The sequence below is a fragment of the Cyprinus carpio genome, chromosome A5, assembly GCF_018340385.1.
Source record: "Cyprinus carpio isolate SPL01 chromosome A5, ASM1834038v1, whole genome shotgun sequence".
Taxonomy (NCBI): Eukaryota; Metazoa; Chordata; class Actinopteri; order Cypriniformes; family Cyprinidae; genus Cyprinus; species Cyprinus carpio.
The window spans coordinates 31,165,017-31,184,374 of record NC_056576.1 but is presented as its reverse complement, the minus strand read 5'-3'; the positions used below and the strand labels follow the sequence as shown (position 1 = coordinate 31,184,374).

At 36.6% G+C, this 19,358-nt stretch overlaps 1 protein-coding gene across 1 annotated transcript; it reads right to left on the bottom strand.

The window, feature by feature from the left end:
• Window positions 1-4,298: 4,298 nt before the first annotated feature.
• On the bottom strand, window positions 4,299-5,056 carry LOC109054747 (otospiralin-like). The gene is made up of 2 exons (XM_042750621.1): window positions 4,925-5,056; window positions 4,299-4,581 (listed from the first exon to the last, which is right to left on the bottom strand). The coding sequence occupies exons 1-2, from the start codon at window positions 4,965-4,967 to the stop codon at window positions 4,397-4,399; spliced, it is 228 nt and encodes a 75-aa protein (XP_042606555.1). The 5' UTR covers window positions 4,968-5,056; the 3' UTR covers window positions 4,299-4,396.
• Between the last annotated feature and the right edge of the window lie 14,302 nt (window positions 5,057-19,358).

The following is a 19,358-nucleotide window of genomic DNA, read 5'->3' as shown; positions in this document are numbered from 1 at the left end:
TTTTCTCACATAGCTGGTTCTAAAATAGTCCTCTCCTATTCACTGTCATGTAGCAAAATAGGCCATTCGTGAGAGACACCAAGTCATAGCTTTATGTAACAGCAGTTGCATTGGGCATGTGACCAAAAAAACTCAAATTAAAATGTTTATCGCACTGAATTCTCACACTGAACATTCATTTTGGTGTGAACAGGCCTTTTCACAGAAGAAAGTCAAATGCACATACTGTACACACGAGCAGCTGTGCCCAGCAAGACACAGGTGTCAGTTGTGCCAGTGTTTTAGTATGCATCAATAGTCAGCTGCCCTGCACTAATCACATAGTGAAGTGTTCAAATCACACTAACATAATCCTTGCACTCATAAAAAAAATAAGAAAAGCTGCATTACAACATGCTGACAGACAGTAGGACATCAGGATGGCTCTGGTCCCATACCTTTCTCTTAAACCTGTGAAAAACTGACAGAAACTCTTTAGCCTTGGACTGCGACAATGTGATCTGTGCTTTGGGTCTGGTTTCCAGCTCTTTTGCTGTGGAAAGAGAACAGACAAAAATTGAGTCCAGAGTCAGATATTATAGTTGATTCCTATGCAATTTCAAACTAGTTTTACTGTTTCAACAGACCAGAAGAGCAGGCCCCAGATCAGTGTAAAAGAGAAACGTGTGTTTTAAGCACAGAGGATGATAACAGCCTAAAGGGACAGAACCACTGCCCAATTATCTCGCTTTGACAATGACACACAGAGACTGTGACCTGATCTATAGCCCAAGCTTCCACACCTCCATGTTATAAATATCAGTGATGTCTTTAGTTTATTATCACCCATGTTGTTTTCCCCTTGGAACATATCAGCCATCAATCTCTGTCAGCTTTGGAGGTCAGAAGCTGATGAGGAATTCTGGACAAGTGTAGGGCATCAGGCTATAATTAAAAGATTTATAGTAAATGACTAAACTATTGGCATAATTGGTGATTAGGTGGAATATGGACTGGTAGAAAGAGAGAGTTATAAACCATACATCACTAAAATCTTTCAAAAAATTATATTGAGGCTGACATCATCTCACCATCGTGGTTCATGAGGATCCTCTGTAGTCTACTCCCAGATGAACCACCTAAAACAAGCAAACAGATAAAGTTATCTGTAATATCTATTTCATTTATGGAAATTATAGTTGGCTGGAACTTACTGAATTTTTTTCCTAGTATTTTCTTCATTATTAGGATACATTATTCTGACAAAGAGACAGTTTTAAAAAACTGTAGCTTTTGTCCAAATAATGTACATTTTATCGAGGTTACAAACTTTGTGGGATGGTCCCAAATGCTCACACACACAAATACTGCATAAATTAAGCAGTACAATTTTTGAAATGTTGCCCACAATGATGGAATTAACCTATATCTTCCGAAGGTCCAAACTTCAGGACAGGACAAGCCTGGTACACATGACTGTGCTGTCACATTCTGAGGAAGCAGGACAAATTATTTCAAATTTTGCCTACAGGGGGCGCTACTAAAAAAAAAAATATTATGCATATTCTGATACAAGTTCTGACATCCAATAATATTATCAAGAACAATAAATAAATTAAAAAATAAAAAGGCTGCCATCAACCAATTAAAATTTAACAGCCAGTACATTCTTTTGTGATTTAACAATGGCCACAAAACTTAATTCATATACGTAGGGTGTCTATATGATGCTGTGTCTATACCAGTCTACATGAGCATAACTGAAACCATCTCAAATCAGAAACAAACCAAATTTTGCAAAGATATGCAAAGATTTGCAATCTAAACAGCCACTGGTACAGCTTTTACAGCATTTTATTATTTATTTATTTATTTATAAAAAATAGCTGTGTTTTGGTTTTCCAAATCTTGTCGCCGTTTTATTGTTTCTGGATGTGAAGATTCGATTTCAAATTAGTAGATTAGATGACATTAAATTTTCAAAAGATAATACACTGTAAAAAATGTTTTTTTTATTTTAAAAGAAAACATTTTCTAAATAATACACTGTAAAACAGGTTTTATTATGAACAGTGGAATGTTGGAATGTAAATTAGTTTTAAAATAAAATGTTCTGTATAAATTTTTACTGTATAAATTAAACTAATGAATAATGATAATGAATTGCATTAAAATATTTTAAAATATAAATTATTTTTCTTTCTTTTTTAATCAAGCTGAAACCATGAGTCACAGTTACACATGCATTGAAACACTTTAAAGCTGATTTAAATTTCTCACATTTTACAGAGTTTCAGGCTTTTATGTTTTATGCCACACTTCATAAAATCCAATTTACAAGGCCTGTAAATTCCCCCATTAACTAATGAAGAGACTTTGAAATGTGGTGTCTGAAAGCCTAAAAATGAAAGAGAAATCTTTAACTGACATACCTAAGGTGTGAGCGGACAGACAGGATACATAAAGAAGGACAGCTTGGACACAGAGGCTGTGGAGTTACATGCTGTTGTTCTATCAGCTCTGGCTGGGTGAGTGCTGGGAAAGGGTTTGGGACAGGGGTGAGATGAACGACAAGGTGCCATCCTGGACCCAACAGGCAAGCATTCCTAAGCGACCTGTTAGCACTTGTGGAGGAATGTGTACAGGAGGCCAACATAAACCCCCTTCCCTTACAAATACCACAGTGTGTGTGATGTTTTATGTGTGCTTGGGTTTATTTGGTTTGGTTGTTTGTACGGTTTGTTCATGGTCTCAAGGTTTTAGTTATACTCAACTTTGTGATCAAACAGGGTTTTCATCATAAACTTAGTCTATCAACACCTTTTTGCTGCAAGGACGATTATTATAGATGATTATTATAAGCAGTAAACAGCATCATTTATTAATATCAGGAATATTCAGCAATTACTGGCTGGTTTCTAAATTGGCATTGCCCAGTCACAGCAAACAGATTGTTGAATATTTAATTCATGCTGCAAGTTTAGTAATCCTATTTTATGCTCATTTTTCGTTCCTGCTTTTCTAGAGGGTATATTTGAAGGCAGAAGCAGCAAAACAACTTGGGAGAGAGATAGAGATGTTTTTCCAGATGTAATAAACATCTTTCTTTTTCTTTCTAACTCAATTTTTCCTGCCGCAGCTTTGAAGTGCCTGCACGCTGTAGGACATCAGCTAAGGCTTATGGCTATTTCATAGGGACCCAAACATACAGTAACTGTAAGGCAGTAGCCATAGGATTGTATATTTATGCATGTGTGACTTGATTTGTTTTGTATATGCTTGAGTTCTGAAACACATGCACACACACTCTCGACAAGAGTCAGATCCAGAGTTCATGTCACACAATTCACCAGATGTTAGTCATTTAATAAAGTTAGTGGAACTCAGACATCCAAATTGATAACGAATGGATATCTACTAAGTGAGTTAATGCATCATATTTTCTGATCTTCCTTAGTGTAAAATATATGAATGAGGGTTAAAAGCTCTATCCTTTACTTTGAAGCATACATTTTTACAATTTACAGTAATGTTTAAAAGCATTAATTTCTGCATATACTACTACATGCATTTTTAACATTTCAACTTGTATGAATTGACATGATTTAATGACCATATGAATCAAGTGTCTTAATTCAAATATTGTGAAGAAACAAAATCAATTAAAATAATAATCAACCCAAAAATAAAATTAAATTAACATTTAAACAAAAATATAGTTCCAAGAAGAATCAGAAAGATTTTGAAAAAATTTAGTATTGCGTCACTTGTGCACCAAGGATCTTCTGCAGTGAATGGGTGCCATCAGAATGAAAATCCAGACAGGTAACAAATACATCACAATAAAGCACAAGTAATCCACATGACTCCAGACCATCAATTAATGTCTTATGAAGTGAAATGATTTTGTTACAGTCAAACCGTGTTCCTGCATGTACTGTACTTGTTCCGAGGGGGATGACCCTCATTCAGAGGTCATCTCTGTACACCGGACTGCATTCTCACTGATAACAGCACACCTGCGTGCTCAGTTGTGCTGCTCAAACAATAGTTTCCTTTGTACCATACCTGTGTGTAGCATACATTTAGATTGGTATATATTTATATATTTTGTAGGAAGTACAAATCCAGATTGTGCATTTATTATAAAGAAGATTTAGGAGCAAGTATTTTGTCTATAAAAGAGTTTGTGAGCAAGATACTTTTACTGGATTTTGGGATGCCATTACATAAGGGTTTTACATAAACTTTAACAAAAAAAAATTAAATGAACTCTTCTCAGGGTAATCTTGCCCTGGCTCCAAATCAAGGTGAAGTTACGCTAAATAATGAAGACTGTTTGTCTCCTTTTCCAAGAGATGTGCCATAATGAAAGGGGCAAATGGTCTCCAAAACACGGACTCCAACTCAGATGGCATTATTCTTCTGGAGCGGGAGGGTCGTAACCTAGGCGGCTGGCGGAAGGGAAGTGAGCCCAAAAGGTTCTGGCCAATTCCTCAATCTTGTCATAGCCAGCGTGAGAACGCAGCTCTTCAATCCAGGCGAAAAAGTCTGAAGATGTTAGCGCCCAGTTAGGCACACTCCTTTTTTCCCTTGATTCAGCTATAAGCCAAGCAGAAAGGCAAAAAAGGGGTCAACACGAGAGATCCGAGAACAGATATTTATACAGAACATCAAATAAAAAAAAAAGTAACATTAGTAGAATTCTAGAAATTATCACACATACAAAAATCATTTAATTTTTTTTTATCTGTAAAAATAATAACTTTTAGATTTTTAGCTTGTTTAAATATGGATTAAAAAATCTATACACTTTCAGCAATTATGGAATAAAAAGTTAGAGTATAAAACTAATACTTTCCCCTAATCAGCACATTTGAGGACATTGTGGAACCCCATGCACTTTACAGGATTACAAATGAAATCAGAGAATTTACAAACTCACCTTGGTTTTCCACTGCCTCTGGTAAGGAAAATAGGAAGGACATTGAATATATAATTAAGTGAATAAATATAAAATATATAGATGTAAAGAAAGCATAGGATGTAAACTCTTAATACTAGGAACCAATAAATGCAAATGAGATTAATTAATACATGTATGTGTAAAGCTTAAATAGAATGTGGCACATCGGGTTAGGCAAAGTGGACAGTAGCTGTTATGACTTTTCTAAATTACTGTACTGACCTTAATTTAAGACTAATCCATTCATTCATGCACCACTTCTGAAGAAAATTCAATTAAGTAAATTTTATGTCCTGAAACTGAATAGAGAGTTAGTTCATGTATATGTACAGTGCTCAGAGTGATTCCTAAGGTCTTGATTGATAATGCCAAGGGATGATCACATTGTTCATGAGCTTCCATTTATCGTGTTATCCTTGTACGTACAGATTCTGTATGCACAGCTTCAACAACTGGGTTAAAAAAAGCAGAGCTGTCTGTTTCTGTAAGCAGTCCCGTGTTTGAGAGGAACAGTTGAGCTATTGTCTGTTCTCAACCTTCTGCCAGTTTTCTTTCAGAAGTTTCCGCATGTTTTTGGACAAAGCCCAGAATATTTCCCGCTAAACATTGTGCCTCACATGCTGTGTAGCCCCCCTTTAGCTGTTTTTTTAACATGTATTTTGCGTGCCATCTTTTGCAATTTTTTTGATCTAGTGCACAAGATCTATCAGAAGAATCCTTGAAATGAATGATAACAGCGCTTGACAAAAAAGCACAAAAAAAAACTGTCTATGAAACCTGTTTATACTGCATTATAAGACAGGTCTTTTCAGTGACAATTATAGCTATGTCATACAGTAGTTTAGCCTTACAACAAACAATATTTGCATTGTTTTTAGTATGCAAAGGCGATATCAAGTAATCTGTTAAACTAGCGCAAACCCGGAAATTATACTATTAGACTTCATAGAAACAACTCAAATATGCAACAACCACCCCTGACCGCTCTCAAAGATCGTAAGTGTATTGTGCAGATCTGTAAAACACGATCGAGTTGATGAGAAAACTACCAAGGATTATGAGAATTATTAGAGGGTCTTAAGACTAACGCGTTAAATGCATTATTAAATACAGGATGCATAGTAAATCTATTACCAGAAATATCAGCTGCACATTGAAAAATATAATGTGTGATAATTGTTGAAGATGTTGAAGATGTATAAAATAGAAATGGAATACACGGATTATTCAGTGTTTGGGGTCAATTAGCAGGGTTTGGAGAAAAAACAAAATATAACTCTTATTCAGGCAAGAATTCATTAAAGTGACAAAATGACATGCTAGAATTTTTTTAAATAAATGTATTTTGAAATTTCTTTCACTCAAAAATTTTAAGCAGTTTTTAAAAATATGAAACTATTGCACATTGAAAATAGTAAGAAAATGTTTCGTGAACACAAATCAAACCCATCTACAATATATTCTGAATGACATTTGAGGAATGCAAGACTGGAAGTATAATAATGAGGCCTTTTTAAATTGTAAGATTTCACAAGTATTGCGGTTTTACCAGTAAATAAAACAATAATTATAAAAAAATCACAATGGACACACCACACGTTTGAAAGGGTATGTATAATCCCCAAATTGTCCGCTGTTCTACCCTGCCAGAGCACCAGGAGAAGTCCAAGGCTAAACAAAACACAGGAAGAGTGAGAAACACAGACGAAAACCCCCCTGGGTACCCACTGAAAGTAATAGCAACAGACTAAATATAAGGCTCTACAATCATGTTACCCATTGTCACAACTTTAAAGTGATTCAAAAATAAAACATTTTGAAAAAAATAAAAAAAAAAAATAAATAAATAAATCACAAAACAAAGATTGTATTACTATTAATAAGCTTACTGCCAGCAGATGTTCCTGAAGACTGGTGTGTCGTGGTGACCAGTCCTGTAAGTAGAGCACCAAGTTCTGAGCGGGCACCTGGTGGTGTTTACCTTTCACATGGACCCTTTCCTGTACAATACCCTACAGTTCTTTGCCCGTTTACGCTGTACATTGTTGTTTGCAGGAGATTTCTCAAACCTGTCCTCTCCACAGCTGAAAAGAATCACTTGGTTTACAGTAGAGGCCATAAAATGCAAAGGCATTCACAGACTGAGAGATCTCAGAGAAGTCGGTTTCCGGGTTTCACACCTCTCTTTTTTAGAATGTTGTGCAGGGATGTCGTGATCAGTGATTGTCAAATGAAAACACTAGGCGGACAGATGTGGAGATATCTGACGAGACATAATCACACACATTGTAACATGTTTTGTTGTTATTGTGTTGCACATTAAAAAAGGGTACTGAAAAGTAGATTTTAACGAGTGACGGGGGAAAGTAAATTCTCCTTAAAATAATGTGTCCTTTGAGGTCACACAATAGCACTCAAGAGAACTTACAGAAAAAAACAAACACAAAAAAAAAAAAAAACTGAATGACCTGTCTACCTCACGGAGAGGTCTTTTACACGTATGATAGGATATTGTGAAAGGGGTATTCATGTTATGTATGGGAGGGTGGATTCTAGAACCGATCATCCAAACGCTGTTGTCCCTGCTGGAGGGTCAAGGAGAAAGCACTTTTTATGTTGTGAGTTAACCGAGTGCTTCTTTTCTTTTTCTTTCTTTTTTTTTTATCTCCCAAGAAGTGTATTTCAAACTGGTTATTTTGCGCCCAAAATCCTTAATGTTCTGCTATCTATCTGATGGATTTGATTTGTTTTGTGTTGGGAAGCCTAACAATCGTTTGTGTCACCTGCATGTGAACATAATTGGACCTCATGATGTGCGCTTCACATCAACAGCTTCGAAATGGGCAACTGGCACACTTAGAATCAACTCCAGATCTATTACCAGATATATAAGAGTCATTAAATGAAAAAAAAGAAGAGAAAAGAAAAAGTTCCACACGTTTCTAAATATTTCTAGATGTGGCTATTTTTCAGGCAGGCAACACAATAAATGCAGGACATGGCAATTGATAACTAGATTTAATCTAATAATGCTTGTTAATAATATTAATTGATATGCTCTAGGTCATTGTGTCTGCTAGAGGTTTTTTTTTTTTTGATTTTTATTAATGTCCCTGGCGTGGCTTGAGAGGAAATGAGTGGGCGTTCCCTGGGTTCCAACATGTGTTTATGATACTTGCAAAAAACCGTTTTTCAGCCATAGTTTACTCAGGCAAAAATCCTTTAGCGCCCTCTAGTGAGCAGTGACACGCGAACACAGAATACCTTTCTTGGAGGCTACTCATAATAGTATGTACTAGTAGTAATAGTCGCATAATATGAACATACTTATACACACACACACACACACACACCACAAACAAACACAGTGTTTGGACACGGATTCCTTTGGAAATGACAATAGGGTAACAGATACAACCAGAAGTTATACCCATTTGAAAACCTGAATGTTTTTTCAGGTTTAATGGAAGTGAAGTAGGGTAAACTCATTCATGTACTTATAAAGGTAAGTGTAAGATGATTCCATTTTGAATACTTTTTCTAAGTGTTTTGGCGAGGAAAACTGTTAAACCATGTTTCCAAACACAGGGTTTTAGGTCCTTCCAAGTTTACCTCCGCAACCTAAATTACTGGCCAGATATTTCCAGAATCTATTCATTCAGTTTTAAGGATGGTTATGAAAAAATTGTAACTTTATAAAGCACAGGTACACCACAGAATCAGACTGAAAACACCTATTTTAACTTTGAGGATCATTGTGAGGTTAAATACACATTTAAAATCATAATAAGAAAATAGTCTAATAGATATGATATTTTTGAAATAAAATATGTGCAGTTATGACAGGAAAACTGACATTCTTATTCTTTAACAAAAAAGCATATATCTATCAAACCCAAAATAAAACTAAACTGATATGGCTAATGTAAAAAAACACATCTAATTTGTGACTTGAACTGCCAGAAGTTTCACCTGTTTTTCCACTGCAACTAGTCAAATAATCATATCCATTTCTGAGATGGACATAACTAGTCTCCTCTTAACAAATATTTATTGTTTCATATCTGCCCATGTTATTCCATATCTATTTTTAATATTAGGCGATATCATCCAGTGCAGCAATTCAAAAACAATTGTATTCTTTTTTTGTTCTTTTAGCAAGAATGCATTAAAGTTGATCAAAAGTAACAGTAAAGACATTTAGCAGTGCGTGCATAATTATTCGCCAGAGTGAGATTCTGAGTTTCATGTTTTTTCCAAAGGCACATTATAACCAATTCCAGACACAATCACTCTTAATAATACTAAATAATTTTGTAATCTTACTTATTTATAAGTGATATATAAGCATGGAAGTGGAAAACCCCTTATATTAAGGTGTGAATATTTATAGGAACATTTTCTTTTAGCTGATAAAAAATAAGCCACAACGAAAAAAAAAGAAACCAAACTTTCGATTAACTCTGATTGAAAAGTTAAGCCAGAACAATTGCACAAGCAAAAAGCTCAATGGCGTCAGCAGGCGTCAGGAAAAAAAAAAAAAAAAAAAAAAAAAACACTTCTTCTAAATGTGAAAGGGTCATTGGGGTTTAAACCAATCAGAAAAAAAAACCCAAAAAAATTTTAGTCTCCAGCGCCACCAGTTTTCCAGAAAGTGAAACCTACCTGGGAGTCTCAAAGATTACAAGGGGTCAGACTAAGGGGGGGTGGGTGGGGGGGGGGGACTTTTGCTTGGGTTTTAAAAACAAATTCCTAAGAATATGAACCTCACTTAATAGAATAAGAACCTGGCTGGAGTGTTGTGAAAATACATAAAGGCTAATTTTTTTAGAGGTTGATGGACAGATACTGTTTTAAAGTGGACTCTTGAGAGTTACCAGGCACCACATCCTCTGTACCATGCTTCATTTTTAGTCAATCTCTTGCCAGGCGAGTTCCTGGATGGAGAAGGCAAAAAAACTAATTCCCGAAAACTTACTGCCAGATTCTGGAAAGATAAATTCTGCAACACACAGTAGGCGAAAGAGGATGTGGTGTGCGGCCTTCAAGAGGAACTTCTTAGTCCCGAAATTTATGATACAAAAGTTTTTAAGAACTTATATTCTTTAAAAAAATTTGGCAAAGAAAAATCAACAATAAAGTTCCACAAATATTAAGCAGGAACTATTTCACAAAAAAAAAAACCATATTTTCTTATACGAAAAGTAATCAGCACAATGAAAATGTTTTCTAAAGGACTTATGTAACACTGAGACTCGAGAGGGGATGGCGATTGGCCTGCTGAAATGAAAATGTAAGCTTATGCACAGCATCAATGACGATTTACATTTTAAAATAGGTGACAACATTTACATGACGTGTTTCTTCGACTGTATTGTGTTTATTCAAATAAGGCCCCAGCCTTGGTGGGCATAAGAGATGTTTGGCAAACACCCTCTCCAAAATCCGTGTACGTATACAATACCAAGGAAACAATAATGTTGTAAAAAACACACACCTTTGTTATTATTCTTGCAAGAAGGTTTTTAATCAAACAAAAACGTTTTGCACATGCTCTCCTTAGACGTGGAGCTCATACATTGTTTCCTGTTCCGCAGCTTGTTTTCAAACTAGTTCACGTTAAATAAAACATGGTTTTAAATAACAATGCTCAGGAACATTCAGTTGTACCATACTTTGCATAAAAGCTTCAGAAACTAAAGCTGAAAGGACTAATTTGTAAAGAGGGACCAAAAACAAATATATTCTCATGGTTGCCCTTTAGCGAAAAAGTAAATTGTGCACAGATGTTTTTCTGTAATATGGAGGTCGTATGGCCAACACTTTCATGCTGATAAGATGTTGTTTCAATCTGAAAGAGGTGGATCATATCTCATATAGTTTCTATAGATTAGATGCGCGTCAGTGTTGGAATGTGAATGGTGGCACATTTGGTTTGAGCATCTACAAAAACATTCATCTTATAAGACCCTCACTGTTGGGCATTTCTCAGTTCATCCAGCAGGGGGCGACAAAGTACAGGGTCACACACTCTCTCCTTTGGCAACTCCTATGTACTGTTATATACAGTTTCCTGTAATTCCACTGCATCAGTACTTTGGTGCACTTGGCCCACTCGTGATGGGACTTTATAAGTCGAAAGCCTGTATCAGATGAAAGGCATCGAATCTGTGGCCTTTCTATATCTCGATAGTCGGCCTAAGAGTGGAAAGAAAATGAGCTGTCAGTTCAGTCCATGGGCAATTACTTCATTTATCACCTTTTGGAAAAGCCGGATATCCATTTAGGTCAAAATCTCCAGGTGAAAAGAAGAGCTAAAGCAACATGGACAAACATTGGAAGAGAAAAAACATCATCATAGTTTAATCCCGTGATTTGCCTGGGGGTTTGGTATTCAATAAGTCCCTCTGTTTTCTGGTGGGAACATGAGGGGTCAGTAGGGAGTTAGACAGCTCACTTGGCTCAGTATGAGGTCAGATCTGGTCTGGTCCAGTAAGGCCTGGAGTGTAAGGCTCATTTGTGGGGAGAGGCCACTGTGGCGGGTTTGATAAGGTAAAGCTTCTCTCCATGTTCACTAGTGAAGATGGGAGCTTTTTTGTAGTGCTCTAACAGTTCATCTATAGTAATTTGAAGCGGCTGTTGACCGATGCCGCGTAAAACCCATTCGACCAGCTGCACTTTGAAATGTTTGTTCTTTCCCGGGGCTGCTTTCAGAGGACACTGAGAAATCACTCGGCTGTAGAGAAGGAGAGAGAAAGAAAACAGAATTTTCGTTTTAGTGAACTTCAGCCCTACGGGTGGCGCCATAGAGCCCTAATTCCTGGCAGCCCCCACATTGCACGGTTTTGGTGTTCTTCCTTATTTAACAACGCTGCAATTAACTCATCAAGCTGATTGACCTGAGCTGGGTGTACCGAATAAATAATAAGGGACAATATCCCAAATATATAAGTTACAGTTTGCAAAACAGCTGCTCTAGATTGAAAAAGCATGTTTATTTCAATGACATATATTGTCTACAATATAAGAAATGCCACCTACTCAACGTCACTACTATTTGTATAGGTCTAAAAAAACAAAAACCTGAAAAGCTTAAAAAATTAATGGCTCTAAAATGTTATGTAGTAAAAAGTAATAAAACATTTTCACTTGTACATTAAATATTGCAGGGCATTAGGAATTGTCACTTCACTATCATTTATTTGCAAATGTTTAAAATGTTTACCTTTTTAACAAATATCCAACATTTGTGCTATTTTACAAGGATATATATATATATGTTTTTTTAAGTTGTTCCACATGTCTAATATATAAAAATATTAAATAACACCACCAATTAGAATCTGAGCATGACTAAAATCCAGGTGATTTTGTCTTGTGCTACTTCACAACCTCCTATAAACCGGTTTAATTGAACATTAAACTGGAAATATTTATAAAAGAAGAACAACCAGGGGAATACCACCTTTATTGCATTAGAGATGGTCCACATTGCTTACAGATGATTGTTCCAATACCCTGGTTCAAGACTCTGCTGACCCCAGAGGCATTAACCTGTTCCCGGACAGCCAGGCTGTTTGTTTCTTTGCGGAATGGACACACTAAACACAGGTAAAAGCTGGAGGCGACTCTTTCATAGTGCGAGAAACCCAAGGATGACAAAACTAAACTATAACTTACAAGTAATATTATATCAAACCATGACCAGTGTTATTTTAGTATTATTTATATACTATTGCAGTTCTTATTAATATTCTGATGAGCTTTGTTTGTATACTTTCAGTTTCTCATCATAGAAAGTGTTATTATTTTAAACTAATTTTGTTATATGCTGTTCACCATTTTATTATTTTATTTTATTTATTTTTTACATTCTTTGTTTTAATTTCTATTTTTATTTCAGTTTATGTTTTTATATTATTCCAGCTCATAATTTTTGGCTTTCAATTTTAAACATATTTCTGTTTCTAATTTTTTCATATAAGAGCCAAGCTAAAACAACCAAGCAGATGTCTTGACCCATCGTTGGAGGCGCAGAATATACAGTAGATGCATAGCTGGCCCTGTAGTCTTTGCGATGTGTTCAAGCACACCCTTTTGGCCCAGATGCAGGCAATACAAGGTTTTCTTCACTGCCAGTTCTCTGATGTCGACTTGGCTGTGTCACAGCCTTTATATATTCATATTTACAGCTTTATTTAATTTTATCAAAAATTGTTTAACAGTTTTATTACCAATAATAGCCCTGCAAATGGCACCCATGGACACAGCACTGCACAGCCACTCAAGTGACTATTCACAGCTATTTAAAGCAGTTATCTGGTGTCACTGCATGTCGATTAGATCCAGATAAACACTAGGAATCACAGAGGACTCGCTGTTTCTCGCACAAGGAAGTCTCCCTCCACCCCCCTCTCGTTCAGTGCACACTCAGCCTGGTGCCAGTGTCACGTTGCCATAGTACCAGTCCTTTCCGGCGAAATTTCCTCAGGTGTGGGGGGGAGGGTCCCCGTGTGGCTGTTCTGACTGGAGGCAAAGGACCATCATTGAGCAATTTAACACACATAGTTCTTTGGCACCAGACACACCTGCCCACTGGCAGCAAGAAGCAGTGCTTACACCGCCACCCATTCTGGGTCATTCTCTGGCTTCTCCAGCACCTCCATATCATCTTCGCCCTTCTTCAAAGTTCAGTCCTCATCCGTGAACGGAACTGAACAAGTGGTCGAACGAGTGTGAAGACAGAGTACGAAGGAGTGCCGGGGGGCGGTGTGGGGCCCTGACCGTTACGCGAGGCCGCGGCACTTGAGGGCTTGAGGAGGAGAGCCAGAGGAGACAGCGGGAGGAACGGTCAGGATGGGTCGTGCGTGTCCGTCAGACCTCTTTCCGTCACTGGGAGTACGTTGGAAAGTGGAAGGGAACCAGAACACCTGACCGACGTTTAGCTGCCCCTCCACCAGCCGTCACTGCATTTGTTCTCCATCACCATCAGCGGGGCTCCCTTCAACAGGCTGAGCTAATCCTCCCGCTCCGCATTGTAGGCAAACTTCACCACCGCATGGTTGGAGTGTTCAGGTCATATATTCGTTCTGCTCAGCTCCCGTTAGAAGAGTACTCATCTGATGCTGATGGTGTTGGAGAGGCTTCCCGTTGTGCGCGTTTTGCGTTTTTCGTTTTTCCAGGCCTGAGAGAGAAAAAAAAGAGAGGGTATTAGACATCAGACACAGTCATTATGTAAAAACTCAAGCCTCTGAGCTCTGCTAATTTGAAGTAGAGTAGGAGGGAAAGGGCTAGGGATACTGATTAATTACTGTAAATTCTTCAATACTAATCATTTCCTGCTGAAAGAAGAATGTGATATCCATTACTGTGGCCTACCACATTTCCTCTTGTGACCTCTATTTGTCCTTTTTATCTTTTTCACCATTCTTCAACCCTCATCCATCACATCTCAAATCCTCCATACACACCCACAACACACTGTTATACATACATTACCTTTGCATAAGCTCATGGTCAGTAAGATTTTTGTTGTTTTTCAAAAGAAAGATTCTAATACTCAACAAGGCTGTAATTAAAAATTACAGTTCAAACACAGTAATATTTATAATAGCTATTTTTATATTTAATATATATTTAGAATCATTTTTTACACCGTGTGTGGCCCCAAAGCGGAGATTTTCAACAGTCATTACCCCAGCCAGTCTAGTGTCACATGATCTTTCAGAAAAAGGAGAGAAGACGAAAAAATAAAAAAAGAGAAAGGCGTCCACCCATTATAGTCTTTTTTCAAGTTCAAGTTGCGCTTTATTGGCATGGGGGGGGGGGGGGGGGGGGGGAAACCATTTAAATTATAGTATTGCCAAAGATACTTTAAGTATATGCAAATAGAGAATATACTTACCCATCAAAGGAAAATAATAGAATAGAGAAAGAGAAACAAAAAAATCAACCGTCAGTATCTCGTTGTAGTGATGTACTTGAGACAGACAAGAAGAAAGTGTTTCTTATCCTTGATTCAATCACAGAGTCTGCATAATCACTGTATGCCCCCCCCTTCAAAACTCAGAAGATAAGAGGAAATTTTGGCCCATTTACAACTTTCCCCGACCCTCACGCGTCTTTTAATAACAGCCTCCAATTTTAAAAAAAGTAAATTCTTATCGAGAATCTAATTTTTAATATGAGAAGGCGAAACATATAACTGTACATCTAAACAAATTGATTTTACATACATAGAAAGGAAGCCAAATCACAAATGAACAAACAGAAGCTTTTTTTTTTTTTAAACTGCTTAAATCACCCCCCCTGGATTCAGTCAGACATGACAATAAAAGTGTTTTTTGTGTGCCTGCATTCACTGCATGTAACCAAACTTGCATGATACGTGTCTTTTTCAAACAGTAGGTGAGTAGTCCAATATTTTATGTTGCTGCATAAATGGCTCCTCACCGCACAGCCAATATCATCATGTTGATAAATAAGTTAACAGTGCTTGCACCAATGCTATACAGAGCCAATTGCTTATCTGGGCAATTTGAATACTGCAACCCGAGACACTGAGCAAAGACAGTTAGCACAATGCTACATGTTCACACACATTAACAAACAATCACACACAACTGTACCCAGCAGTTTCCTTCCTGCAGCAGAAGATCCACACACATGATTGCAACCCCACTACTTCACCACTGCACTTTCTCACTCAGTAAAACAACACTACACACACCACTCCTCCCTCCTCCTCCTCCCTCGATCTGCTCCTCTCTCTCTTCCTCCACCCCCTAAGCCCCCCCAACATCTCCATAACACCTGCAGAAGCATACCAAATGACAATAAACTTCTTCCACTATACTATGAACGAATTAAAAAAAAAAAAAGGGGTGTGTGCAGGTGCTCTAAAGTGTCTAGCTCACGTCAACTGAGGAGACGAGGTAGAGGTTGGCCTAGTTTTAGAAGCGGATAAAAGCAGCATGATATTACTATGTGTGTATTTTTAAGTGTGTGTTGCAGACAGGGATGCCGAGGATGATTGTTGTACATTCACCTATGTGTTTCCATCAAAATAAGGAGAAAATGTGTCTGGTGTTGTGCATTTCTAATGACTAGAAAAGAAAAAAAAATGTTTTCTTCCCCCTCAAAAATTTATTACTCTAAAATGCATTTTAATAATTAAAACCCGCCAGCTTTAAACTTGGAACCAGGGTGGTATTTATTAAACTTACAGAATCCACAAGAAAAGGAATGATGTGCTACCTTCTCTCTTCCTCATCTGATACCGCCTTATCTATGTAGAAATATATAAAACAAAGAACTCACATATATCGACAAATCACGTCCAGGGGCCAGTGGCACTGTGTGTGAAAATGAACATTGTTGGCATGAGAGTCGCAGAGAGAAATGGGTACTATGCGGAGTCTCACGCTGAATGCATGGGCAGTTAGTAGTAGCAGCCCAGTTTCGGTATCCTGTAAAATAGGAAAGGAAAAATTAAACATTCCATCAAAAAGACATATAAGTTAAGTGAAATGAGGCTCATGTCTGAATTTATTAATGATGATAAATTAAACCTATCCAGTATGTTTTTTAATTTCTGAATTGGACATAATTTTGCTTATTTTAAGGAGTAAGAGTACCCATAGTTGCCAACGTCGGAATTTCCCTCACCGTAACGCGACCTCTATATCTTAATGCTTAGCTGCACTAATCTCTTCTCGACATGTTGGCCAGTACCACTTTGCCACTCATAGTTTTTAAAGCATTTTAGCATCTGGGTTATTAGTAATGACCTATTTATTATAAATCACACTACGTGGAATTATCTCTCATCTCAACACAATGCACACATGAATGCAGAGTTACGGTTCTGGTCAACACCATTCGCTACCGCGCCGATAACCGAGGCTTCCATTTATTGTGCATAGTGCACACACAACACACACACACACACACACAGACACAATAGTATCATATCAGTTGTTTAGGAACTGGATTTTTTCCTTCTTAGTGAATACAATCCTGTTGTACCCGCATAAATATATTGCTATAGTATTTTTGTTCCACTTGTCAAAAATTTCAAAATGTGATGATTTAATTTTTGCACATGCCAAAGCCAGGGCACAAAGAAAGAGGAAGTACCAACATTTTTCCCCACTTCAAGCTCTGAATTAAAAGTCACTTCCTTGTGTACAAACTGCTCTATATCTGTAAATCAGTTTGAACGTGACACATGTACTAAAGGGCACATGATGAACATGTTCTTGTTGAGTAGATTGTTTGCTTATGGCAACGACAAGGAAAGCAATCGCAAAACATTATTATGACTTTGTTGAGGAGGAGGAAAACAAAAGCTTGTTTCTGTGAAAGGGAATGTCCCCCCTAATAACTTTTATACCACTGTAAATTAAACATTAATGTACAATTAATGGGAGCATGAAATTCATTTTCAGGGTACACTATACTAACACACACCGGACAGGGAACAATGCTACGTAAGTGCACAAAAGGGTTTTTATTTTTTTTAATTTTTTTTTCTCTCTAGTTTAAAAAAGTGTGTAGTAGGTTGTTAGAAAAACTTGACTTAAGCTACTATTGCTTACCAAATAAATTGTTTAAATTGGCAGTGAGAAGCTGCTGTTTTTGTGAACTTACCCAGCACTACCCCCAACTCATTGCAAATATTGAACATGTCTATAATAATAATAATAAAAAATAATAATCTTGGTTCAGTGACGATGACTCAAGATCTGGATCGATTCTGATTCTTGAATAAATTGTTTGGAGGCTTTTTTAACCTGATTTTGACAGGAAGCCGCCGTTGTTGATGTAATCTGAAATTATTAATTAAAAAAGAAAAACCTTATGAAGGATGAATTTTTAATTTTCTGTGCAAAATATATTTAATTAGCCCTTATTTTTCAAAAAGTATAACAACAAATTATAGGTGTTAAAATAGTTTGGGACACGTGCAGACAGTTCACATGCTGAAAAGCTAATTTATTTGTTTTTATTTCAAATTCTGAACTATGATTGGAGCCTTTAAGGACAGCTAAATCTTTTATGTCCAAACTGAAATAAAATAACATTGTCAAGGCATTTATATATTTCCCTATTGTAGACTTATGGCTTTTATTGGGACCTCAGATGCTCCAAGTTTTACTGAGGTATTAAAGCTGTAGTCGACACTAAAGAAACTGTGCGCTGACTAAACTTTTTGTTTTCGTGTCAATCATGTGATATGACTGCAGTTTTGGATGTCCCCATCTGATGATATTTACTGTTGCTATGGTTACAGGTCACAGTCACATATAGAATCTATACAATCTGCTACTTTCTCTTTTATGATATCATGGACTTGAACAGCAGTATTGTTAGTCACTTTGTGTCGCAGGTTTGATGACAAAACAAGATATCTGTTTATTCATTAAAGGTAAAAACTGATTTTAATACAGCGCAAAAAATGATTGACACTTGTGTTCAATTCCAAAAAAAAAAAGGATTTGGATTTTTCTGAAAGGGAATCACATGTTCTTGTTTTCTTTCTATCTTTGTGTCACTGCACTGCTATTAATGGTGTGAGGGATAGTGGCAAGGTAAGACACAGCAATACAAAGGTAAAATATAAAAATTAAAAAACAGGAGTATAGTATCTGAGTGAACAGAGTATATATCTGAACATGTACTCTGTTTTTTCTTTCTTTGCATAATTCTTTCCATCTGAGACGTCACAATGGCAGAATTGGTATTAAAATTGGTAAAACAAAAACAAATAAACCATAAATAACAATAAATAATAAAGTCATATTGACAGCATGCCGAGTGAAAGGTTACTAAGGACCCAAGCTCTCAAAGTTTGAATCCCACTCAAAAAACTATTACATTCTGTGCTAAATCATTATATTTATGAGTATATTCTTTGTGTATTTACTTTGCATGACTCCCCTTTTCCAACTACATGCCACAGGTTTGAGTCACACACATCAATATGGCAAATGTAAGAAAGATGGGGACAGCAAACAAAAGGCAAGATAAGTTCCACCTAAATTGTTTTATATGAGAATACATAAAAAATTATTAACCTAATCAATCATATATTCTGGAAAATCGCTGGTATTTCTGAACATATTATTTCTCTTTTTCCGTTCTTTTTGCATTAGTCTTTCTAATCTACATGCCGGGATGGGTGAGGTGCCATATAATGGTGAAATGTTGGAATATGTAGGATTAAAATGAAAAATTATGTGGACAGCAACAAAAAGAAAACCTGTATTGACTTGTGTTAAACTGCAACATTAATCTTTTTTTATTATTTAAGAAAATCTTAGCATTTTTGAACATGTTCTTCTGTTTCTGTGCATGACTCTTGTTAAATACATGACTTAGTTTGAGCAGTCACAATGGCAAAAATTGTGAC